The 27,934-nt window shown below is 39.0% G+C and overlaps 1 protein-coding gene across 1 annotated transcript in view; it reads right to left on the minus strand.

The window, feature by feature from the left end:
• Positions 1 to 13,211, minus strand: part of LOC133529524 (uncharacterized) — a 33,935-nt gene extending 20,724 nt beyond the window's left edge. Inside the window, exons 1-2 of the mRNA XM_061867256.1 lie at positions 11,959 to 13,211; positions 6,992 to 7,273 (exon numbers count right to left, since the gene is read on the minus strand). Coding sequence (XP_061723240.1) covers positions 6,992 to 7,230 — 239 coding nt within the window. The 5' untranslated portion in view covers positions 7,231 to 7,273; positions 11,959 to 13,211. The remainder of the gene's footprint in view (positions 1 to 6,991; positions 7,274 to 11,958) is intronic.
• Positions 13,212 to 27,934: the final 14,723 nt, after the last annotated feature.

Below are 27,934 nucleotides of genomic sequence, written 5' to 3' on the forward strand. Positions count from 1 at the left end.
GTGAGAATAGTAATATTCAGAATCTAAACTAGGTCTGAGATTTCGCGGCGCGTATGCAACGGAATTAGATGATGCTTCCTGCAAATATGTAGTTGGAGGATTTATAAGGATATTTAAGTTTAAAGCAGAGGAACTTGATAAATTTCTTCTGAATGGTTGTGTTTTTCATTGACATCATTTCTTAGTCAGACCGGTATAAATGTAACTCTCGTTTACACAAATATATTACATCTATTTGGACATTTTGGACCAAGATATTCTGGACAACTGTCAGCAGTTGTATACACTGTTTAGTCAATAGGCAAATAATCGTAGCGCCGCGGGAGTCTCGAGACAATGGCGCGCGCTCTGATTAGTGTTCCGCAAAAACTGATGAACGGTGAGCTGCGCGCGCGTAACGGCACCGCTGGCGGCGCCGGCGCGGCCGCAGCACGGTTCCCAGCTGCATCTATGTCGCATTAACACAAAAACAAAAGTCACTTCTGGCTCTAACCGATTGAGTGACACACTTGTCCTGCATCTGTTCCTGAAAGTTGAGAATTAAGCATCATTTTTAGGGTTCCGTAGCCAAATGCCAAAAAACGGAACCCTTATAGATTCGTCATGTCCGTCTGTCTGTCCGATTCTGTCACAGCAACTTTTTTCCGAAACTATAAAAGCTATACTGTTCAAACTTGGTAAGTAGGTAGATGTATTCTATGAACCGCATTATGATGTTTACACAAAAATAGAAAAAAAACAATAAATTTTGGGGGTTCCCCATACTTAGAACTGAAACTCAAAAAAACTTTTTTCATCAAACCCATACGTGTGGGGTATCTATGGATAGGTCTTTAAAAATGATATTGAGGTTTCTAATATCATTTTTTTCTAAACTGAATAGTTTGCGCGAGAGACACTTCCAAAGTGGTAAAAAGTGTGCCCCCCCCCCCCCCCGTAACTTCTAAAATAACAGAATGAAAAATCTAAAAAAAATATATAATATACATTCCCATGCAAACTTCCACCGAAAATTGGTTCGAACGAGATCTAGTAAGTAGTTTTTTTCAATACGTCTAAACATTAAAAAAAAAAAAAAATAATTTTTATCAAACCCATACGTGTGGGGTATCTAGGGATAGGTCTTCAAAAATGATATTTAGGTTTCTAATATCATTTTTTTCTAAACTGAATAGTTTTCGCGAGAGACACTTCCAAAGTGAAAAAATGTGTGTCCCCCCCCCCCCTGTAACTTCTAAAATAACAGAATGAAAAATCTAAAAAAAATATATAAGTGCATTAGTATATACTGTAATGCTGTGTAATTTTGTTGTTAAAATAAAAATATGATATACATTACCATGCAAAGTTCCACCGAAAATTGGTTTCAACCAGATCTAGTAAGTAGTTTTTTTAATACGTCATAAATGGTACGGAACCCTTCATGGGCGAGTCCGACTCGCACTTGGCCGCTTTTATTGATGAAGTCCGCCTAAAAAGCTTTGTGGACATTTTCCATACCAATAACCTCAGCTTCAGCTTTACGTACGGTATGGTACCGCTTTTGGCATGAAAGAAAACATATTAGAATCTAGTGTTTACTGTCCGCAAAATTACTTTTCACGTACTCCACGTAGATATCTAGACATATACTACAACATACATGACACTAAAATTGTCCCATTGCTGGGAGACTTGAGAGTCAATTACATTAGAAGAAGAACTTCTTTTCTGGAGACTCCTTATCTATTTTGATAAAAAAAAAAAAAAATATATATATATAGCAATCAAGCAGAGCGGACGAGCTACCACAAGAAATACCTGAAGAGCCACTTTCCTGAATCCTGAAGGTTACCTTCGTACAAAACACTAAGTCATAACGCAGAGACCAAAGAACCTATTCGGGGTTTTTTCTTGATTCACGAATGTTTGAAGGTGAAGAAAGCACTTTCGTTTGTAAAGTGGATTCTCAGCATAAACATAAACACGCAACATCGTCATCATGAACAGGACTGTTCCAATTTCCCTAGTTTTAATATTTTACTTGTTGTCAATTCCAAACTAACGCCGGCACCTCACCCGTTTTGACAAGTCCTGGTGAATGCAGTACTTATAAGCCCGATGTTTGCGTTTTCTATTTCCTCAGTTAACGCGTCTTGCCCAACGTGTCGCCTGCGAAACATTACTTTTTTATCTATTCACTTTACGCAAAATCGCTTTAATGTCTGTAGAATGCTTGTCCCGTCACGTCGGCTGCGGCAGCGAGAGTGTACAGTTGTATGTATGTATGTGCAAATATATTAATACCTACTAAATAGAGTGCGACTCGTTATGAGTAGAGTGAGCAATAAATCAGTGCAGATCTGCAGAAGCGCTGGGCGCGGCGATGGCGTTGAGCGGATTTAATTATTCATTGTTCGCTCTCCGCTTTCTTTATCCACTGTTATTAGTTTTCTCTCATATTTAATCATCGAGTTACGGGATGGCTTATCTCGTGGATCTCGCCTCGCAGCTAATAGCGTTCGCGCGCGTAATGGAAATGATTAGCGGAATTATTTTTAGGCCGCAATTAGAGTATCATAGAAATATGATCATAGATATAATAGGCATTTAAATATGAAGAACCTAAAGGTTCTTTGTTAAAACAAATGATTATTATATTATTATATATGAACACACAGGCAGCTTATAGCTGATACGTGTACATCAATGTCCACTTGTGTTTTGTCTTTTTCTCTGAGTCTGAGGGTGCACTGATCACTGATTCGGGTAAACTACTATTTCACCACGCGGTTAGACATGAAGTGTCGTCTAGGGTTGATTGATACTACTCTGCGCTCGTGTCAATTTCAGAGAGTGCCCTCATATCTATCATAAGATCATAATTGTAGGTTTACTGTCAAATAGGATCCCTTATATATGATCATTGATATCATAGTCTAATTGCGGCCTTATTCGTAAAAAAATTATGCACGCTTTGTAGCTCTTTAATATTGTTGTGCAATCTCATCAAGTGGTTCCCACTTTGAACGAGTTATCACATACATTTTTAAGAGGCTAAATTTAGGAGTCTTTATATAGCTGTAATAATACCTTGGACGAAGATCCACGCATAATTTGTCTGACACGATCATAAATAAATAAATAAATATTATAGGGACATTCTTACACAAATTGACTAAGTCCCACGGTAAGCTCTGGAAGGCTTGTGTTGTGGGTACTCAGACAACGATATATATAATACTTATACAAATACTTAAATAAATAGAAAATATCCATGACTCAGGAACAAATATCGGTGCTCATCACACAAATACTTGCCCTTGCCGGGATTCGAGCCCAGGACCATCGGCTTCGTAAGGTAGGGTATGTTTTTGCACTGCGAAAATTAAACCTCTTATATCTCGGGACGCCTTATAAGATCCGTGTAATACTATGCGCATTTCCACTCATTAATATATTACGGGACAATAATATGGGGAAACTCGACAGATGTATTCAAAAACGCGCACTACGTATCCTGGCCGGAGTGAATGCTAGACACTCGTGTAGGGATTTTTTTAAATATTCTACGTCGGTGGCAAACAAGCATACGGGCCGCCTGATGGTAAGCAGTCTCTGTAGCCTATGTACGCCTGCAACTCCAGAAGAGTTACATGCGCGTTGCCGACCTTAAACCCACCCCCCTTCGTTGAGCTCTGGCAATCTTACTCACCGGCAGGAACACAACACTATAAATAGGGTCTAGTGTTATTTGGCTGCTGTTTTCTGTAAGGTGGAGGTACTTCCCGAGTTGGGCTCTGAAACGCACTTTGCCTTATATATTTTTTGAAACCATTATGTTCGTTAGAAACAATATATCAGATTTCAAACGCGTTCATGTTGAGGGTATAAATGTCCGTTCAACGGGACGGCTGAGAACTGTTCCGCGCCGTATGGCCTTAGCTCAAAAAAACCCTTGCGTGGTAGGACATATATTGTGTTATGAACGACTTCCAACCGATATAAGAAAAGAAGTGAACTGTGTGATCAGACATTCAAACGCCGATTGAGAGATTTTTTTGTTGGATAGACCGTTGTATTCTGTTAGTGAATTTATGAACGATGTATAGATTATGACGATCCTCTACAGGAGATACTATCTTGACATTATTTTAAAATCCTAGTATCCTGTAATTATTTAATTTTTGAATTGATATTTTATTGATTATGTTTTCGTATATCTGTTTTCATGATCATAATATGAATTCTTGTAGATTGACATGCCTGCAATTTATAATGTAATCTGTATTATGAAATAAATCTAAATCTACTACCCACTAGGCCAGATCATAATTATTTAAGTTAATTTTACTAAACGTATATGGACTTCAGGGTCTGAAATAAAGATTTAATTATTTTTTTAAGAATAATCATAAACAAAGCGTCATAATGAAGCATATTTTTTACTTGAATTGAAAAAAACAAGGAACATCTTCCTTTATGCAGCAATAAATATTCGTATAATGTTAATTTCTTATCTAATCTTTCAACAAAATGTTTTATGCTTATTCATATGGTTGATTGGGTTTATGCGAGTGAGCTGTCAACAGCCTTCGACACTAGCCGTCACCGTTCATGTCACATAACGTTATCCAATACATCATGTCACGGGGATTTGCTCGTTACCTAACTGCAGTAACGCGAGTGAATGTATCGAGTAATGAATGATCGCATACGCCGATATGAGATCGATTGCACTATCACTCCGAGTTTAGTAAAACAAAACGAGTTTGGGAGAAAGTCCCCGAAGTGGCCGGACCGGTTGCCTTGAGCCGCCTGCCGAGTCCAATGTTGCCAACTTGGAATTTAAAAAAATAGAAGGGAATCATGGGAGCCGAAAAGTAGCTAAAATATTTTTGGATGAAAAATACACCGGAGAAGTAGGTAATTGGCAGGTGGTAGTAGGCTAATGTGGTTGCCAGGTGCCAAAAACTGGTTTTAGTACCGTATAGCCACGTTGATGGTAACCGCTGTTCGTGCTTTCCTCTGTCTATGATAACACGGCATAACTCGGTGCAGTGCCTGTGTATACGTTAATTATGTAGATTATGTTGTATCATCAACATCAACGCACTTCAATTACGATTGATCTTTGTTGCATTGAGATAAGGCTACACATGATAAGTATGCCTACTCGAGTACACCACGCGCAATTTGAAGATGATTTTCGACACCCGCTATTTAGCGGCGCGGCCCCGTTCAATGATTGTGTTATAAATGTTGTTATGATCACTTCGAGCACTTATCTGAGGATTGCTCGGTGATGAAAACGTTGCATAAGTAAACACTGTAAACATACCTACTTACGCCGTTTCGAAACAAGTGTGTAGGTATATAAGTGATCTTTACGATGCGGTTTTTTAGGGTTCCGTAGCCAAATGGCAAAAAACGGAACCCTTATAGATTCGTCATGTCCGTCTGTCTGTCCGATTATGTCACAGCCACTTTTTTCCGAAACTATAAGAGCTATACTGTTCAAACTTGGTAAGTAGATGTATTCTATGAACCGCATTAAGATTTTTACACAAAAATAGAAAAAAAAAACAATACATTTTGGGGGTTTCCCATATTTAGAACTGAACCTAAAAAAATCTTTTTTCATCAAACCCATACGTGTGGGGATCTATGGATAGGTCTTCAAAAATGATATTTAGGTTTCTAATATATTTTTTTTTCTAAACTGAATAGTTTGCGCGAGAGACACTTCCAAAGTGAAAAAAATGTGTGTCCCCCCCCCCCCCCCGTAACTTCTAAAATAACAAAAGGAAAAATAAAAATAAAATATATAAAAAATAAAATAAAAATCTTTTATTTCGTGTAAGAAGAGACACATATCTTCTTAAACTAACTAAAAATCTAAATTTCTAAATTTTAAAAATCTTAATTTATTAAACGGGCTTCACCATTTGACAATTTGATATGATATACATTACCATGCAAACTTCCCCCGAAAATTGGTTTGAACGTGATCTAGTAAGTAGTTTTTTTTTTAATGGTACGGAACCCTTCATGGGCGAGTCCGACTCGCACTTGGCCGCTTTTTTATATTTCCTGCTTAAATTATAAGGCGGAGGTTATTTCCGACCTCATTTTGAACTCTATTTTAAAGTGATAGGGTTCAAATTTGCGTAATTTTTGAAACCCTTATGCCTTCTAAAGGATTAAAATTGTTTCATCTTTATCAAATGAAAATCGAAAATGACAATTTGACGGAGTGAGAATGACCTCCATTATACGTTTACTTGGTTCACTAATGTAAAACTGGGCAAAATAGTAATAAATATAAGAGAATGACACCATTTTGTGGCGTCAGTATGATCTACGGATGATGTGACGGGCTGGCGAATGAAGTGTGACTCGCGTATGTGCACTAACTGTACAACTAATAAGTGGCTATACCAAAATATTGCCTATGGAAAGAGCTGTATTCTACCACTTACGTCCTATCACCCTACATTACCCTGAAGCCCTACAGCCCTGGCGTTTTGTCACTTCTGCAGTTCTCTGCTCTAGATTGGGTTGCTGCGTCGTGCGTATCGTCACACATACGTTCACAGCGCGTGGACACTAACAGAAACCCAGTTTTCTCAAATCACTACCGTAAAACCACCCAACTATAGTCCAAAAGCTCCCAACTATGGTCCACAAGTTCAAAAGGAAATTAAGTATCTATACCAATGTTCCTTGTATAAGTATAGTTGTATATAGTTGTATAGTTGTTATGTTACGGATACTATCAAGATGATTCCTTTTGGTTTACCTGGGTAAATTGTCTGGGCAGCCTGGGCTGCGCTTTGTGAATCGGACAGGAATCTTATGGCCCAGTTACCTGTTGAGCAGATGCTCGATCAGCACACCGGAGTGTGGCAGGCTGTCGGCTAGCATGTCCAGCGGCAGATCAGCGGCGAGCCGCGCCAGCACCCCACTCCGCGCTCGTGCCACCACTGCTTTAATTAACTGTCTTAATTACCTGTTGAGAAGCAGCTCGATCAGCACAGCGGAGTGCGGCAGGCTGTCGGCTAGCAGGTCCAGCGGTAGATCAGCGGCGAGTGGCGCCAGCACCCCGCTCCCCGCCCTCGCCACCACCGCGGCCGCCTCGCGGAACTGCCTCCCCTCAGCCAGCAGCAGCACGCGGCGCAGCGCCGCGCGGGGCGACGTGCCGCGCGCCTCGCGCCCGCGCCCGATGCGCTCGCGACTCTCCTTCTCCATGGTGAAAGAGTCAGCCCATCGCGCGACACCGTGGCGTCGCGATCTGAAATACGAAATTGTTAAAAGATAGCACTATTGAAGAAAAATGGTTGAGCTAAATGATAGACTATTCGTGCCTCCGCCGTCTTGCGCGGGTGCCCTGCGGGTGAAATCCACCGCACGCGTTGGCGGCAGCAGTGTTGCTCTTACTGTTTTTCAATAGGCGGTTCACCCGCTCCGTTTACTCGCACAACACAGCGGAGGCACTTAATGATTGTGAAATTCCGGTCTAACTCGTGTCAAATCACGCAGATATGTAATGGAGGGTTCTGTCCGTAGGTATTTTTAAATCCTTTAGATAAAATACCTTTCCGGATATGTTACACGTATTTTGGGATTTAAAAGTAAGTATGTTTAAATCTTATTGTTTTTATTTTTTCACTATTAAACCCAGGCAGTTGTCATTCGCGCTCGTGATATCCTTAGTAAGCCCGAAAAAGAGGAATCAAAAAAATCCTCATATGCGTTCTTGCTTCTGTAAGGCTTTCGGGTATTCTCGCCGTGAGTGTATATAGTTCAGGGGGTATTAAAGTGCGTTAATCGCTCTATTCTCGCGACGCGGTGTAATAGATACGAGTAAGTACCTAAGGACCGCGCTAATCTTGTCATAATGTCCGTGACGGCTACCGCGGTTGCCGCACGCCGCGCACGCCGATGATCTAACTGTAACACCATCGCCACTGTCATCAAACCTGTAAATGCTAATGATGTTTTTAGATCACTTCGGCTCGCGATGCGGACCGCAAGAAGTGTCGCAATAATAAGTAATATCGCACGTGATCACAGGTTTATAAACCTTTACAACATGTATTCAGAGATAGTGTACTTAGAATCCGTAAAGTTACATTCAGTAATGTTCTGAAACTTCTGAACGGTGGCTGACAGTGTTAACTAGATGATGATTATTTAGGCGTATAGGGTGCAACACCGAGAAGATCGAATGCCGTGGTATATAATATTTATGTTCTTGCACTATCACGCATCGACTCGTAATAGTGCAACTATATTATCCACTTACAAATAAATCATGGTAAAGACGAAATGAAACGAGGAAAAAACGTTTATTTTTTCTTCAATTGTTTGAAGAGTCAATTAAATCTCCGTCTGACTCCGCCGATGGAGAAGCACTTCACGCACTTTTTGTTTTGATGGTAGCGTTTATAGCAATCGAGAAACTTGTCTGACCAAACAGTTGCTTGCTCGAGCCTGTTTATGTGTCCTGTCTCAGCACCATGGCATATCGATATACCTGTACCTTATCTCATTGCTATAAGGGTTACGAATGGTCAGCCACCTGTGCCGACGATGGTATTATCGCCTGGAAGTGTGCGTGAGGAGAGATTTGCCAATTTCCCCGCGCTTTTCCAACGGCAATACATTTTATTGATGGCCATTTATAAATCTCTTGTCAAGAAGATTTACGTATTGACGGTCAGTTAAGCATTATGATAGTTGTTGCTGGCGCGAATGCGAATATCTAGATAATTATGTAGACGTTATTCAGGGATTCAAGTGATGCGATGTGATTTATACCTATACATTAATTACTGAGTTCGTTTAACCGTAAATTCTAAATTAGATTTCACTAAGGACACCTTTCTAAAATCTCTAGCATCGTATAAGTAAAAATAGTTAAATAAACTATCGTAACTCTTATTGCTAGTTGTTTGGAAATTCTTCTAATTTGACCAGATCAGGCAAAACGTTCATTTTAATATGAGGGGCCAGGTGCACCACTTGCGCCAACCACACATTACAAACGTCACTCTGCTGAGAACTTTGCACCACCTACTTCGCATAAAAAATGCATATGTTTTTAATAGTAATATTGAAGATGGGTTGAGTTGGTGCAAGTGGTGTAACCGACCCTGTATCGCTCAAATTTAAAACATGAAAATCATTCATGATTTAAATCAGTCATCAGTCCCTAAACGATGTGTATCTTAATCGTCCACATCGGTGTCTCGTTTGCAAATAAATTACACGCAATAATAGCCCTTACACTTAGTGCGCTAGTCGAGTAGTCGCCTGAGGGCTTCGTTTCGCTTGCGCATTAACTTGAACGCGTCAACGTGATTTGTAGCAAAATACCCGTTTGATACCATAATCTGGTCGCGGTGAAATTCGGCGACACACATCCAGAACAGGTATCGGCCATACTCGTACTCGTACTACACAACTTGTCGCTCTCTCTGGAAAGCTCGGCATTCCGCCACACGCCCATGCTTTTGCATATTTCGGGCAAAACGAACGATATGGCCGTAAACTCGATTTGGGTGAAATGGAAAGTGATGCATCGTTAAAAGATACCTGTTGGCCTAGAAGCTGATTTTGTCTGCATATTTATATATATAGCAATCAAATGGAATTAGTGCCAAGGAGGAAGAGTAGGTATCAAAATAAGTAAGCGTTAGGTACTATTTTTGCGCAGAAAATTTCACAATTAAAATTGTTATTTTTTATTTTATTTTATTTATGTTCAGGAGAACCAACAGCTTTAAACTTACAATAGGACAACAAGATTAATACAGAGAGCCAATTACAGGAACTCACAAGTAATTACCGCTAGTAATAACTAGCTTTGTGTTTAGTAAACGGCCTTGTAGATCTAAACATGAGTCCAATTTAGGGAGTCTCTCAGTGCTTTCAGAATGAAAACACATGAAAAACAAGTTTCTTGGAGGTTGCCTCGCTCCGACCGCCCGCGACGTGCCTAACATGTTTTTCATTTCGTGAATAGATCGGGTAAGTATAAGTACATCTTCACAGTTTAAATAATTATCTTTTTTGTACGAAAAATACTCATACTCTTATAATATAAATTACAGGTCAACCAGGTCAAGAAGTTATGGATGCGGATGGGATGCGGATGATGCTATGTTGGTAGAGCGCGGTTTCACTAAAATTTGAATAAGCAGAATATTTCCTTGCTTGCTTTTTTCCTTGTTCATTGACGGGATCACAAAATCGCTTGTTCCTTCGTACCACCTTTATGCAGATGACCTGCAAATTTACTCGGCGGCTAGTATAGATAATTTAGGACCCCTAATAACACAAATTAATAGGGATCTGGACTCTATCCGCGCCTGGGCATCATCTTTTGGCCTCATGGTTAACGCGAAAAAGTCGCAGGCAATTCTCATTGGGAGTCCTCACTTCATCTCTAAGTTGTCTGAAGTGACAATGCCTGAAATTCTCTACGATGGAACACACATTCCTTTCTCACCCACCGTAAGAAATCTAAGCATTGTCATGGATCAGACTCTTTCCTGGGCACCCCATGTGACTGAAACCAGTGGGAGACTTTTTGCTTCTTTGCACTCGCTTCGCCGTCTCCAGTTTCCTCCCTGTCCACACGAAAGTCATGCTTGCACGTTCTCCGCTGATTCACCTTCTTGATTATGCGGATCTGGATCTCACTGAGGAGCTACTTGACAAGCTTGAACGTTTGCAAAATGTTTGCATCAAATACATTTTTGGCCTACATAAATTAGACCACATCTCATCTTTCCGCTCCCAACTCAAATGGTTGCCCATTCGGCGTCGTAGAGACACACTTGAACTTTCCCTTCTCTTTAACGTCCTATTCTCTCCTTCTCCCCCTTATCTCTCGGAGAGATGTAAATTTTGAGCGGATGGCAGCGGGCACCGGCTCCGTTCCAGTGCAAATCTCTCTCTTGGCTACCCCGCCTCACAAACACCGATCCCATGACAAGTATTTTACTGTGTACTCTGTACAATTCTGAAATTCCTTACCGTCTTCTCTTCGACAGTGACAATCGGTCGCACCGCTAAAGGCGAATTTAAAAAAGTTGTGGCTTTCTGACGGAACTTAATCAAAAAGATGTGTGCGGTAGGTAGTTTTGTAAATATGTATTATTTCATATCCCATTTATATATTGTAGGTTATAGGAATTACAGGTTTATCTGTCTTTTAGGAAATTAAATATTTTCTTTTATGCCGTTTAGTACAGTTTTGATGTCAACCGTTCTCCTATTCTTCCTCAATTGCTCAAAGGTTAACTGGAAGAGATCCCTGAAAGGGATAGGTTCGCCTTTGTACAAATGATGTATAGTGTTTTACTACTAACTACTACTACTACTATTTAATGTTATAGTTCGTGTCATCCACGATGACGCGCAGATTTGTCAAACCTAACCTTTAATAACATGATATTACGAGTCAAAGCACACGTCTTCGTGAATGACACGATCTATAATCACCTGCCACGTCTGTGTGTCTGTAAGTTCGCGATAAACTCAAAAACTACTGAACTGATTTTCATACGGTTTTCACCTATCAATAGAGTGATTCTTGAGGATGGTTAAGGCGTATTATTATGCGTTAAGGTTTTGTGTTACTACCTACTATACCCCTGCGAAGCCAGGGCGGGTTCATTATGTCATAGGTAGGTATATATAGGTTAACAACCTATGTCTATATATTAACCGGCCTTTAAAAATATTAGGTAATAAATTATCAAATAATTTGCGAAATGTATAGAAGATAGACAATGAATGATTACCTTAATAATATGATATATTAACATTCAGAAAAGCCTACATATTTTAGGTCTATTCAAATTTTTCCCAAACAACTAAACTTACAAAATTGCGTCTTTATTCTCTTAGTGTTGATAATCGCTTTAATCTCTCAATTAAGATGTCGTAATAATGAACACCACTCACCAATTTAAAAAAGTTAATCCAAATGGAAATGCACACGCGAGACACGTGAGATCGAACGATCGATCGAGCGACAGATCGAGGGAAAGAGCGACCGAGACGCGCGCGCACCACGGGGTGTCCAACTACAGTGCGCGCGCAGCCGACCAGCCTCCTCACTGCCACCATTCACCAAGCACCTACAAACAGCAACATTCTTAACTAATCATTTGTGGATCTTATGCGTACAAATAAGTTTTCAAAATTGTTAGTTGTGTAGACGCTGGTATTCGTCTACAGTCTCTGCACTGGCATAACTTGACCATAATAACTTTACGTAATTGGATGTCAGAGCAGTTCGATTGTAGCGAAGTCGAAGCTTTGTGAATAAGCTGCGCCAGCGGCAGTTTCTTAATACGATGGCATCTTTCTCCGGCTCTTACTGAGTGAAAGGGACAAATTGTGATCGACCACATAATAGACATAAACGCGATACGGAGATGGCAGATGACGGGAGCATCGGAGCGCGTCTTTCGTTTTGTTTTGTGCCTATTCATTGAAAAGTTTAACAAAACACAGAAGCTTACTCACATTTGTCAAGAGCTTGAAGATGAATGGGCTGATAAATGAAGTTTTGAGGATTAATGGGCTATGTTTCACAATATTAAAGAGATATTTATATGTGGTAGTTTAGCGGTACAGGGTCATTTTACCCGCTAACCTGGGTCGCAGGAGTCACAGGTTTTCGTCTAGGAATGAAGATTATTCGTCATATGCCGAAAGACATGCACTGAACTCTGATTAAAATCTTTGGTCTCTCTTTAACACAGTATGACTATCTTTTATCAGAAAAAGTCAGCAGTAGAAGATAACTACAGCACCAGCTGTAAAAAATGCCCAATCCCGTTACGTTTAACCCCGTAAATATGGCGAAATTTGTCCAACTGCCAAACTGCTAGGGACTCCGTCGACACTGTCACTTCAAGTTTGTAATTGGGACATCTTTGCTGACGCCATAAATTTCACGTACCCACCCTTACCCAATTACCCTCTTAACTATATCATTAGTGAACTGTTAATACTGCCATCAATTATAGGGCCCAACGCCTATAAATTTATTTATAATTGTGCACCGCACCTCCTCTTGTGAGTATGATTAATCCGATTATGCCACGTTTTGACATAATATAGATAACTGAGGTTTCCCGCGAGCTTTCTTACCACCATGACGCAACCGCGCCGAGGCCGCGGCGGCGATCAGATAGCGGCTAATTATAAACTAGACTAAGTTGGAGCGAGCTTCCTTCCGCCAACTAACGTTACAATAATGATGATTAACTTACGCAACTTAGTCATTGCTTACCGATGCATCGCCTCTAGCAAACTTATACGTGTTACTTTGATGGCAAGATGGTATTAGACGACCAAGAAGATGCTTAATGATTATTAGACGATCCGAGAATTTTGACATTGCGGTATTTGATCGATCGACATTATGTGAATGAATTAATAAATGTATACCTAAGTAATGAATCCATGCAATTTTGCAGGTCGCTGTGCCTTGGTAGTCTGCTGCATATTTTAAATTGTTTGCTGATGATGTTGATGTCCTCCCAGACGTATCCGTCGACGGACACGTCCTGACAAGCTACTTTAAAGCGGTCTTTATTTATTAAAATGCGCGAGCCGCGAGCGTGTCTTGGAAATTTTAATTTGGTCTTGCAAGGCGTTGATTGAGTATAGTTGTAGGAGGGCTTGGGCCGAGTTTTTCGGGTTTATGGGTTTACAAGTGTGTAGAAAAGATATTTTTCATTTCTCATGCTCTTAAGTGGATCGTTGTTGTTTCATGAAGTGTTTAGAAAGTGATAGGTAGGCTCTAGAGCATTTTAATTTGCAAGAACGTTTTTAGGGTTCCGTAGCCAAATGGCAAAAAACGGAACCCTTATAGATTCGTCATGTCCGTCTGTCTGTCCGATTATGTCACAGCCACTTTTTCCGAAACTATAAGAGCTATACTGTTCAAACTTGGTAAGTAGATGTATTCTATGAATGAATGAATTTATTTTATTTCAAACTTTTTCAAATCCATATTTTTGTTAGTAGTTACACATGTAGAAAAATGGTTAGTAAACAATGATGACTATCAACAAATTAATAAATTTAAATTTAAATTAATAAAACATAAATACTCCTACAACAATATTTTCCTGGTGATAAAACTCTATGAACCGCATTAAGATTTTTACCCAAAAATAGAAAAAAAAAACAATAATTTTGGGGGTTCCCCATACTTAGAACTGAAACTCAAAAAATCTTTTTTCATCAAATCCATACGTGTGGGGTATCTATGGATAGGTATTTTAAAATGATATTGAGGTTTCTAATATATTTTTTTTCTAAACTGAATAGTTTGCGCGAGAGACACTTCCAAAGTGGTAAAATGTGTCCCCCTCCCCCCCGTAATTTCTACAATAACAGAATGAAAAATCTAAAAAAAATTTATGATATAATATATCATTGTATACATTGCCATGCAAACTTCCACCGAAAATTGGTTTGAACGAGATCTAGTAAATAGTTTTTTAATACGTTATAAATGGTACGGAACCCTTCATGGGCGAGTCCGACTCGCACTTAGCCGCTTTTTTTTTATTACGTCATAAAAAAAAAAAATTTTTTTTTTTCATCAAACCCATACGTGTGAGGTCTATGGATAGGTCTTCAAAAATGATAGTTAGGTTTCTGATATCATTTTTTTCTAAAATGAATAGTTTGCGCGTGAGACACTTCCAAAGTGAAAAAATGTGTCCCCCCCCTGTAACTTCTAAAATAACAGAATGAAAAATCAAAAAAAAAAAAATTATATACAGCAAACTTCCACCGAAAATTGGTTTGAACGAGATCTAGTAAGTAGTTTTTTTTTATACTTAATATTTTTATTATTAATCCTTTATTTCAGGCAAAACCCATAAAAGTGTTAGTATTACACAACATAACTTACAAGAGAATAATGATATTGATGATATTGAGGTGAGAAAATGTGTGCCCCCCCCCCCCCCACCCTGTAACTTCTAAAATAACAGAATGAAAAATCTAAAAAAAATATATGATATACATTGCCATGCATACTTCTACCGAAAATTAGTTTGAACGAGATCTAGTAAGTAGTTTTTTTAATACGTCATAAATGGTACGGACGGTTCATGTGCGAGTCCGACTCGCACTTGGCTGCTTTTTTTTTACGATAAGTCGATGAAATTTGGTTTTAAACGGATTTGTTATTCAATTCTATCAATTTAATTCCGATATTAAATATCCATACTGTAACACTGCGTTCGAGCGCCATACTACTTATCTCGACAGAAATAAGTGCCTTTCATGCCTTTGTTAACAATCTGCTACCTATAAGTAGTTAAATCTTTGCCTTTCGGAGGAGGCGAGTCCGAAACAACTATGGGATGGTTATAATTGCACGGTGTGTCCACATCCACACGTGTTTGCCATATTGTCAACTGATTCATGCCTACTAGTCCGCCTTATTGCAACGACACAAGGTCCTCCGATGGTCAGTTAAGAAAGAATGTTGCTGTAAGATCACATTGTACTGGTCTGGTGAGGCGACAGTGGCGCCACGCTCAGCAGTGGACAGGAATGCCCGCTAGATGGCTATGGATGTTCCGCGTTACGAACCGAAGGCGTTATCAGGGTCGTGTTATTACGTGTCATTAAACCATTAAGTGGATCGGCAGTATTGACTGAGGTTTTTGCGATCTGGGCTCGATTTCGGACACTAATTATACTTATATTCATTATAGTTGTAGTATTTTACACATTAAACTATTTAAATGTCTACTTACTTTTAATGTTATAGTAAATAGGTAGGAATGTTGCAATTAGACTAACACTTAGTTTATAGGTTTCCTAGTTTAAGAGTCCTTATTCCTACAGACGAGCGTATTTTGTAAAATGCTTCCTTTTTCATTCAAGATTACGACGTAACTATTAGTATTTATTCAAAAACTGGTAACGTACTTAAATAATCGTTTCCTAAACTAGCGGCTCCAACAGTTCAAATTTTCATTTTCTCTTTTAAACCTCTTTTTTAATGAGTTTTTTTGGGAGTCTTTTCCAAATTTTGCAGTGAGATGTGGCGTTTCGGTTCTCAATTTTGCTGTAAACAAGAATCATTTGGTACATGAATGACTACAATTTGATTCAACATATCTCGTACGAGGGGGTGGAATGATGAACAATCGAAGATTCATTTGAAAAAACTGATAAAATACCTTCCGAGTTTTCTTCATTTTTTTGGCGAAAACAGGGTTTTATTATATTTTTTTTCCGCAAATTGTACGCATATTTTGCTTTAAAAATAATATAATAGCAAACTGTAACTTTATGTTAACCTACAAAAAAAAAATCATAACTATGGGACCTACATTGCCGTAAATTTATATTATTTTAAAACACGTATAAATCACGCAGCAGCGACGCCCCGCTCTCAGTCCGCGCGGAGCGCGCTTAGAGGACGGACCTGTGCTCCACTGTAAGGCATTCGTTGCGTTCGTAATCAGCTACGGAGTTCCGAGAAGTGCTGATACTGCGATTAGAAAATCTTAATAAAAGTTCATTTTTTACACTATGCTTAACAACAGACTCGCTTATCGATGGATTTTCAGTGGTCCTTTTTTATACTACGTCGGTGGCAAACAAGCTTACGGCCCGCCTGATGGTAAGCAGTATCCGTAGCCTATGTATGCCTGCAACTCCAGAGGAGTTACATGCGCGTTGCCGACCCTAACCCCCTCCCACCCTCGTTGAGCTCTGGCAACCTTACTCACCGGCAGGAACACAACACTATGAGTAGGGTCTAGTGTTATTTGGCGGCGATATTCTGAAAAACGCATTTTTACTTGAAATTACGTTAGGGTTTGCATTTTGCATTATTATTTATGACCCGGATGAAGTCCAAGTTCTCATGATGGAGTCAGGAGTTGGTCACTAGAACTCCTTATCTACTCATTATAATCCCATCGTGTTTGGGCTCAAAAGATTTGCCCTGACGAACACCATCGATCTAGATGAGGTCCAGGGTCTCATGATGGAGTCAAGAGTTGGTCACCAGGACTCTTAATCTACTTATCATAACTCCATCGTGTTTGGGCTCAATAGATTTGCCCTGACGAGCACCATCAAAAGTCCAGGGTCTCATGATGGAGTAAGGAATTGGTCACTAGAACTCCTAATCTACTCATTATAATTCCATCGTGTTTGGGCTCAAAAGATTTGCCCTGACGAGCACCATAGATCTAGATGAGGTCCAGGGTCTCATGATGGAGTCAGGAGTTGGTCACCAGAACTCCTAAACTACTCATCATAACCTCATCGTGTTTGGGCTCTATAGATTTGCCCTGACGAGCACCATCAATCTAGATAAAGTCCAGGGTCTCATGATGGAGTCAGGAGTTGGTCACTAGAACTCCTAATCTACTCATTATAATTCCATCGTGTTTGGGCTCAAAAGATTTGCCCTGACGAGCACCATAGATCTAGATGAGGTCCAGGGTCTCATGATGGAGTCAGGAGTTGGTCACCAGAACTCCTAAACTACTCATCATAACCTCATCGTGTTTGGGCTCAATAGATTTGCCCTGACGAGCACCATCAATCTAGATAAAGACCAGGGTCTCATGATGGAGTCAGGAGTTGGTCACTAGAACTCCTAATCTACTCATTATAATTCCATCGTGTTTGGGCTCAAAAGATTTGCCCTGACGAACACCATCGATCTAGATGAGGTCCGGGGTCTCATGCTGGAGTCAGGAGTTGGTCACCAGAACTCCTAATCTACTCATCATAATTCCATCGTGTTTGGGCTCAAAAGATTTGCCCTGACGAGCACCATAGATCTAGATGAGGTCCAGGGTCTCATGATGGAGTCAGGAGTTGGTCATCAGAACTCCTAAACTACTCATTATAACCTCATCGTGTTTGGGTTCAATAGATTTGCCCTGACGAGCACCATCAATCTAGATAAAGTCCAGGGTCTCATGATGGAGTCAGGAGTTGGTCACTAGAACTCCTAATCTACTCATTATAATTCCATCGTGTTTGGGCTCAAAAGATTTGCTAAATAACACTAAAATTAATGTTGCTTGACATTATATTGAAAACTATCAAGATTATTCTAGTCTGCATTGAAACGCGCGTCGCGTTGCCGGCGCTCGCGTACCGAGCGCCAACGCCATCTATCGAGCGTTATTTCGTGAAATCGGAGAACGCTCCAAGGAATAAGGGCTCTTAAGTAGTATTACTACAAGATATGGATTTTTTAAACGTCTGAATTAAATTATTATTATTAAAATACAATTCAATGCAAATGAGTCAAGGTCGCACTTGTAGGGTTAATTAATATTGATACGTTTTATAAGGGACAGTACCACTAATGAGAGGCTCAGCTCATGGTTCATGATAGATTTATAAGGTCAAAGAAAAATGTTTTCAGCATGACTCGTTTGACATGTGGAACCTTCCCTATTATTTATTTATTTATTTACTTAAACTTTATTGCACAATATAACAAATAAAGTACAATGGCGAACTTAATGCCTAAAGGCATTCTCTACCAGTCAACCATCAGGCTGAACAAAAACAGTAGTACGTGCAGGCATTAAACAATAAAAAACAGAATAAGTAACTTAAAACAAGCGACAAATAATATATACTAACGGTAATAAACTTACATAAATATACTATAATTAAATATCTATCTGACATCGCACCCTGGTAGGTAGTTATTCGGTAGGTAGGTTGGTAACCCAGGGTTCCAATCTCGGTAAGAAGTTAAGAAAATGTTTTGTGTGACGAGAGTCAGGCTAAGCTAACTCTCAATCAACCTCCCCGCAACACCTGATCTTACCCGACGCTGCAACAATCATCTGCTATGAATATATGTTGTGACCTATATATATATAAGCTAACCCTGCAGCGTGTTTGATAGCACAGACAGAGTATGCAAGTGTTATTTTAAAGGTCATAATTTCATAGAAGTTTGACTTTTATGATAACACCCTCTGGGCTTGCAAATACGCTGCAGAGTTAGCTTAGCTTCACTCTAGAATATTTGGACGTAATTGTTTAAGTACGCACAAGATATTATTATTGAGCTTGCTGTGGTAGGCATAGGTTGATTTGTTTATATATCATCCCATTTACTCTATACTCGTATGTCTATGTAAAGTATACGGTTTTCCTGCGGTATCGATAAGTCAAAACTTTCATTTCGTGTTCGGACGCGCGCGCTCCGCCCCCGCCCCGCCTGCCGGCTGCCGGCTGCCGGCTCTGCCCGACGCCGACGCGACACGTTATGCAATGCATCTACAAATGGTTATTGACTTATCTCAACTTAACATGTCACTAATCACATTACGCGTGTTGGAGCCTAACGGAAGTGGGAAGTGTCGTCTGCTTTCCGTTTTTACCTTGTAAAATATTAATTATCATCCGACTTGGACTTGCACTTTCTGCGCTTGAAATTATGTCTACTAAGTTAGGGCGAAACTAGTTTTATAATAAAACATAAAAAATTAGAAATCTAATAAGCCTTATTTATTTAATTCAACTCTAAAAAGAATTATCATAATATCTAAAAAAACTACAATATATTAGGAAGATGAACAAGGTATCAAATAAAGTAAAATGCATGTGGCAAATAATAAATCATACCAACAATAAGAAAATCAGCAGTAACAAGCAAAATGTGCAAATTACTGTCAATGACAAATTAACGTCTGATCCTAGGTTGTTGCAAACGCATTCAATAACTTGTTTGTCAACGCTGGGCGGTCACGGTCGGACGCGGTGCCGCCCCCGCGCGGCCGGCCTGTGCTGCAGCCCACTGAAAACACTGTTCCTGTACGCGGCTTAAAAAGTAAAACGAGCTATGGAATAGACGAGCTACCGTCCACCCTTATAAAACTTGTGCCGACGTATCGTATTAGCTCCGCCGCACACTTTTATCATCAATCAGTCCTTTTCTGATGGTATATTTCCCGATAAATTAAAACAAGCTGTCATAAAACCTGTATATAAAAATAAAAGCGGCCAAGTGCGAGTCGGACTCGCCCATGAAGAGTACCGTACCATTTTTGACGTATTAAAAAAACTACAAATAAATAAATAAATAAATATTATAGGACATTATTACACAAATTGACTAAGTCCCACAGTAAGCTCAATAAGGCTTGTGTTTAGGGTACTTAGACAACGATATATATAATATATAAATATTTATAAATACTTAAATACAAACTAAACTAAATCTCGTTCAAACCAATTTTCGGTGGAAGTTTGCATGGTAATGTACATCATGTGTTTTTTTTTATCATTATCTTATTTTAGAAGTTACAGGGGGGGGGGGCACATTTTACCAATTTGGAAGTGTCTTTTCATACTACGTCGGTGGCAAACAAGCATACGGCCCGCCTGATGGTAAGCAGTCCCCCCTCGTTGAGCTCTGGCAACCTTACTCACTGGCAGGAACACAACACTATGAGTAGGGTGTAGTGTTATTTGGCTGCTGTTTTCTGTAAGGTGGAGGTACTTCCCCAGTTGGTCTCTCGCGCAAACTATTTAGTTTAGAAAAAAAAGATATTAGAAATCTCAATATCATTTTTGAAGACCTATTCATAGATACCCCACACGTATGGGTTTGAAAAAAATAATAATGGGTTTCAGTTCTATGTATGGGGAACCCCCAAAATTTATTGTTTTCTTTTCTATTTTTGTGTGAAAATCTTAATGCGGTTTACAGAATACATCTACTTACCAAATTTCAACAGTATAGTTCTTATAGTTTCGGAAAAAAGTGGCTGTGACATACGGACGGAAATGACGTAAAGAATCCATAAGGATTTCTTTTTTTCCATTTGGCTACGGAACCCTAACAAGTAATAATTATGCAAAGAGAAAAGTAAGAAGATATTTATTAGACAATTGCCACAGTACCGATTAATCAAGCACCGTGAAGATCACGAAACCCGCAAGAGAATCCAAACCGTTTAAATAAGCCTTAATTATGTTTCCTTTCAACTACGAGACGTGTACATTTTCTCACCGTGTCTGTAGCAGGACTAGCAGGTCTGTAGCTATATAATAGCGTGGAGTGCACTTCCATCGTCTACACATTGAAGTCACCCTCGTGAACCTTATTGCACCGAGGTAAGGTCAGCTAAATGTGTTACTGTCAGAGTGCATGCTCGATGCACGTCGCGCGCACCCGTGATGCGCCGCGTGGGAAACTTTCTCCGCCGCCGCGCACGCGCACGCGCTCGCCCCAAGGGCAACAGGTGCGGGTGCAGGTACACCGCAGACGGCGTTGGCTTTAATTTTAATTCACTCCATATATGTGCTACGTAATACCTTTGAAATAGACTAACGCCTCTGCCACGAAACGCATGCTGCCAGATTGCTTCTATTTTCTAGACACTTAGCCCGTCATAGACAAATATTTTATAGTATATCACAGCCAATTTTAAGGAAGTCGCGATGTGTAATTATTAGATTAATTAAGAATATATATAATGAATATAACTTGGAATGGCTGATATCTCGAAATGGTTAAGAATGAACCTACTGACTCTTAACACCAGTAAAACTAAATGTATGTGTTTTAGTATCACAAGTTGTACTCAACCAACTGGGAATATGGATTTAAAAATACACGACTCTCAACTCTGTGATATGGCTCATTGTGTCTGCCCATCTATTGAAAAAATCTCCCAAATTAAGTACCTGGGAGTTCAATTAGATGAGCATTTAAATTGGTACTCACATATTGATCAGGTCGTCAATAGAATTAGAAAGCTGCTCTGGATATTTAGGACGCTAAGACACGTTGTACCTATGACAATAACAACAATACAAAAAAAGTCTCGTAATATACTCAATGAAATATATACATCTCTGGCGCAGTCTGTCTTGGTATACTGTATATCCGTTTGGGGAGGTGCAGCTAAAAGCCGTTTTATAAACTTAGAGCGAGCACAAAGGGCTTTGGTTAAAGTTATGTATTTTAAAAAGATTACATTTCCTACTGACCTCCTGTACCAACTCAGTGGACTTTTGTCGGTTCGGCAACTGTATATCCTACAAACAACTTTAAAAAAGCACAAGAGTCTGCCATTTAGCCCGAAATGTAAGAGAAAAAGAGTAATACTAAACATAGCCATGCTACCTAAAACTATTAGAACCAAATTTGCTAGCTCACAATACCAGATACAATTAAGCCTCACATCTCTATAATAAAATAAATAAACTATTAGACATTCACACAAAACCACATCATGAGTGTAAAAAGCTCATAATAAACTGGCTAAAAACAAAAACATACGATGAGACAGAGAATATAATTCGATAATCTTCACAAACACACACACACACACACACACACACACACACACACACACACACACACACACACACAAACGCACGCACGCGCGCACACACACACACACACACAGAATATCTCTAAGATAGTTTGTTGTTAGTACAGTAAGGCACTTTATCTGTATTCAGAGAATGTATTATTGCTCCTTTAGTTCTTTAGTTAGTTTAGTTTAGTTAATAGTTTATATGGTTATCCTAAGATATTTATACTTAAAAAAAGTTACCAAAGGAAGAGCGGTGTCTCCCAACACAAGCATTTATTTTGCTTACAGGGAGACTCCATCCCTTTGATCATAATTTACGTGTTTTTGTTGAATAAAGAATTTTGTAATTTTGTATTTTGTATAGATCAAAAACCTAACAATCAATCAATCAATCAATCAATCAATATCTTTATTGCTTACTGTTACATAGGAACATAGCTTAGGTACATAAATTGCTATACATATGGATCTATATATTTATACTTATACTCGTATGGATGTGCAAGGTATAACAAACTTTCAGGTGACCTAGAAACTTGATATTTTGCATTAATGAAGACTATTAAATGTCTATAGAGTATATATGTAGAGTAGTGTACAGTAAGTGTATTTAATGTCTAGTTTTTACGTCCCCACTTATAGGCTTTTATTTTTGTCTGTTACTTTTCTAAAATTAGGTTTGTTGGTAAAAACTAGCCAAGTAGTAGTAGTAGTAGTAAACACAAAACAAGTACATAACACAGACAGAATACAGTAAATGTGTACAAAGGCAAAGGCAAGGCAAGGCCAAGTCAAATCCTTTATAATTTCAAGATTTCTCTACAGCACAGAACTCTGCACCCATATAGTAAGCACCCCTATAATGGAACAGGCACCAGTAATGGGATGGTATAGACTAATCCTGTAAAACAAGTATTTACCATCAGTTTTTAATCGCTGGCAACTTTTTATCATAAACAAGAGCCAAAGAGCTGCTTAAGTTTATTTTTTCATTTATATTTGTTAGTTTGAAAATGAATGGCGCCATACGTCCCATGACTGGAGCAAAAAACCACAGTTTTAATTGGTTAATAATATTGAACCAATTACAGTAGCTTTTATTAAATAGAAAGAAAACATAAAGGATGAATTGGACATTCAACTTTTAAAGCGTAAAGCGGTAGAAGTTTTACAGGTGTCGGTGAAATATCAAGAATACTCCAAATTTTCTCTTAAATGTCCCATGTTTGGTGCCTTTAACATATAGATCTCAATTCTTTTGTCAGCGAGTCAACAACGACAGATATTCTAAAAACATTATAGACGCATTCGTCCCGCAACGGACTTTCATTGCTGATTATAATAGTGATATCTTATACCTTTAAACGAGCAATTCTTGTATATATATATATATATATATTTATCGGGGATCTCGGAAACGGCTCTAACGATTTTGCTGAAACTTATACCTTTAAACGAGCAATTTTTGTATATATATATCGGGGATCTCGGAAACGGCTCTAACGATTTTGCTGAAATTTGGTATATGGGGGTTTTTGGGGGTAAACAATCGATCTAGATTAGTCTTATGTTTGGGAAAACGCGTGTTTTCGAGTTTTCATGCGTTATTCTTTCGACGCAAAATATGGTCGCTAATTTCGTGTTGCCGACCACTGTCCGTCTGGTCCAGCGGGTTAAGACGCGGACGGCAAGAAACAACTAGTGTTACGGGTTCGAATCGCGCCCTGTGACTAACTTTTGTTTTTTTTTATATGTTCAAGTTTATATATAATTTTTAAATTTTTTGTCACTTCACATTTTACTTTTTTAAGTTTATGTAGATTATCACCTAAACATCACCATATTACAATCAATAGTTACCTATAACCGAGCAAAGCTCGGTCGCCCAGGTACTAATAGTGATGATGTCGTCTCCCAAGTGATCGTTTACGTTGTTGTCCCTCGGCGCACCGCACCCTTCGCTTTTCTGTAAACTACTTAGGTATCTCAGGCGGCTCAGGCCTTGTTCTCCGGCACTCTAGAAGGTTTCCTGATGCAGCTCCCCCTTATTTCTTAAGAACCTATTTCCTAGTCCACAGCGGTCACCAGGCCGGATGTCGGTAGCCGTAACTCCAGACCGCATCCTCTCGGAGAAACTTAATTTATTGGTTTAGTTTAATGTCGTAATGCTTCCGGTCTGAGACGACACACGGCTCAGACACACCCGTTTAGTGTTAGCCACGTGTTAGCTTCGTTTATGTAACAAAAAAGTAAGACATGACAAGATAGTAGTGAAGCGACATCGTTCTGTGACAGATACCTATATAATAAATATTCTACCATTTGTTCAATCATAATTTTCTTCTCGTGGATGGAAGACTTTTACTTAATGGAAAATCACACACAGCCTGTGTGTGATTTTCCATTAAGTAAAAGAAACTTTTGTAATACAAACCGCAAACTTAATGCGTTTTAATAAAATAACTAATTAAATAAAAATTAACTAAAACCTTACCGCCTCTCATCAAATAAAAATCCAAGTAACTTGTGGCGCCACTGTGCCAGCACCACATTTTTAGGGTTCCGTAGCCAAATGGCAAAAAACGGAACCCTTATAGATTCGTCATGTCCGTCTGTCTGTCCGATTCTGTCACAGCCACTTTTTTCCGAAACTATAAAAGCTATACTGTTCAAACTTGGTAAGTAGATGTATTCTATGAACCGCATTATGATGTTTACACAAAAATAGAAAAAAAACAATAAATTTTGGGGGTTCCCCATACTTAGAACTGAAACTCAAAAAATCTTTTTTCATCAAACCCATACGTGTGGGGTATCTATGGATAGGTCTTTAAAAATGATATTGAGGTTTCTAATATCATTTTTTTCTAAACTGAATAGTTTGCGCGAGAGACACTTCCAAAGTGGTAAAAAGTGTGTCCCCCCCCCCGTAACTTCTAAAATAACAGAATGAAAAATCTAAAAAAAATATATGATATACATTGCCATGCAAACTTTCACCGAAAATTGGTACGAACGAGATCTAGTAAGTAGTTTTTTTTTAATACGTAATAAATTTAAAAAAAAAAATTTTTTTCATCAAACCCATACGTGTGGGGTATCTAGGGATAGGTCTTCAAAAATGATATTTAGGTTTCTAATATCATTTTTTAGGGTTCCGTAGCCAAATGGCATACAACGGAACCCTTATAGTTTCGCCATGTCCGTCTGTCTGTCTGTCTGTCTGTCTGTCTGTCTGTCTGTCTGTCTGTCTGTCTGTCTGTCCGAGACTTTGCTCCGTGGTCGTTAGTGCTAGAAAGCTGAAATTTGGCATGGATATATAAATCAATAAAGCCGACAAAGTCGTACAATAAAATCTAAAAATTTAATTTTTTTTAGGGTACCTCCCCTACACGTAAAGTGGGGGTGAATTTTTTTTTTCGCTTCAACCCTAAAGTGTGGGGTATCGTTGGAAAGGTCTTTCAAAACTAATAGGGGTTTTTAAGAAACATTTTTTGATAAAGTGAATATATTCGGAGATAATCGCTCCGAAAGAAAATAAAAATGTGTCCCCCCCCCTCTAACTTTTGAACCATAGGTCCAAAAAATATGAAAAAAATCGTGGAAGTAGAGCTTAAGAAAGACATTAAATGAAAACTATAGCGGACATGATCAGTTTAGCCGTTTTTGAGTTATCGCAAAAAGTTTTCCCTTCATAGTAAAAAGACTTTAATTAGGTACTGATTATGCAAATTTGCCTATTTGTTTAACTCGGGTGAAAGGTACCGTTTCATCCCTTGGTTAACAATTTACTATACTTTAAGCTCCAGTTTAGCTTATTGTGACGGAAGAGTAACTACGGAACCCTACACTGAGCGTGGCCCGACATGCTCTTGGCCGGTTATTTCTAAACTGAATAGTTTGCGCGAGAGACACTTCCAAAGTGAAAAAATGTGTGTCCCCCCCCCTGTAACTTCTAAATTAACAGAATGAAAAATCTAAAAAAAATATATGATATACATTACCATGCAAACTTCCACCGAAAATTGGTTTGAACCAGATCTAGTAAGTAGTTTTTTTAATACGTCATAAATGGTACGGAACCCTTCATGGGCGAGTCCGACTTGCACTTGGCCGCTTTTTTTTGCTTCAACCCTACAGTGTGGGGTATCGTTGGAAAGGTCTTTCAAAACTAATAGGGGTCTTCAACAAACATTTTTTGATCAAGTGAATATATTCGGAGATAATCGCTCCGAAAGAAAAAAAAATGTGTCCCCCCCCTCTAACTTTTGAACCATAGGTCCAAAAAATATGAAAAAAATCGTGGAAGTAGAGCTTAAGAAATACATTTAAATGAAAACTATAGCGGACATGATCAGTTTAGCTGTTTTTGAGTTATAGCAAAAAGTTTCCCCTTCATAGTAAAAAGACACTTTAATTAGGTACTGATTATGCAAATTTGCCTATTTGTTTAGCTCGGGTGAAAGGTACCGTTTCATCCCTTGGTTAACAATTTACTATACTTTAAGCTCCAGTTTAGCTTATTGTGACGGAAGAGTAACTACGGAACCCTACACTGAGCGTGGCCCGACATGCTCTTGGCCGGTTTTTTTAAATACTATGATGGCCGCAGTCTCCATAGCCTATGGACGCCTGCAACTCTATCTCATTTTCAGCTTCGTTTGTCTCAATCGAGTCAAGATCTCAAGATCCAAGATCCCTCAGCTCCTACACCCTGAGTCTTACAAACTTAAGGAGAGATAGCCAGTCTCAGAGGCAGTCAGTGCTTCAAAAATGGGAATTTAAAAGAATATTTTATGACGTGGCTCGGTGGTTGCAATACTATCTGACAGAGAGAGTCAAGCAGACCCAGAGCCTTCTGGGAATCAGCCTTAGCGGTGACTGTGTCCTCGGGGCGTCGATATTGATTGATACCCTATTGTCTCTGCTCAGCCGCTGCGCAGACGGAGTTCATAAAAATTTCACTTTCGCTCGCTGCACCGACGTGCATGCACTTTCGCTGCGTCTGCGCAGAGAGCACACGGCACACGTGTTGCAACGGCGATTATAATAAATAAGGTAATAGCATCGTTTGCAGAAACGTCTGCAACGGCTACGGTCTTGCTAGGGTCGGCAACGCGCATGTAACTCCTCTGGAGTTGCAGGCGTACATAGGCTACGGAGACTGCTTATCATCAGGCGGGCCATATGCTTGTTTACCACCGACGTAGTATAAAAAAAACGATGCTATTAAGCTTAGAATAAATTTAAACTTGTAAAAATTACTGCCTTGGGTGAGACTTGAACTCAAGGCCTCTGGATAAAGACCGATCCAGAGGCCGTGAGTTCAAGTCTCACCCAAGGCAGTAATTTTTACACGTTTAAATTTATTCTAAAAAAATTACCTTCTTACCATAAGGTATTTTTTTTTTTAATAAACTGATATTTTATGAAAGAATATATTTTCCTGAATATAAATTAACAGGGTTGCCTAAAGAAATATGGTCAAGGCTATTTTTAATCTTAAAGTTCCAATGGAAAGTATACAACTTGTACAACATGAATAAATTAGGTTGCCTATCTTTTTCCGG

This window comes from Cydia pomonella, chromosome 21 (genome assembly GCF_033807575.1).
Source record: "Cydia pomonella isolate Wapato2018A chromosome 21, ilCydPomo1, whole genome shotgun sequence".
Taxonomy (NCBI): domain Eukaryota; kingdom Metazoa; phylum Arthropoda; class Insecta; order Lepidoptera; family Tortricidae; genus Cydia; species Cydia pomonella.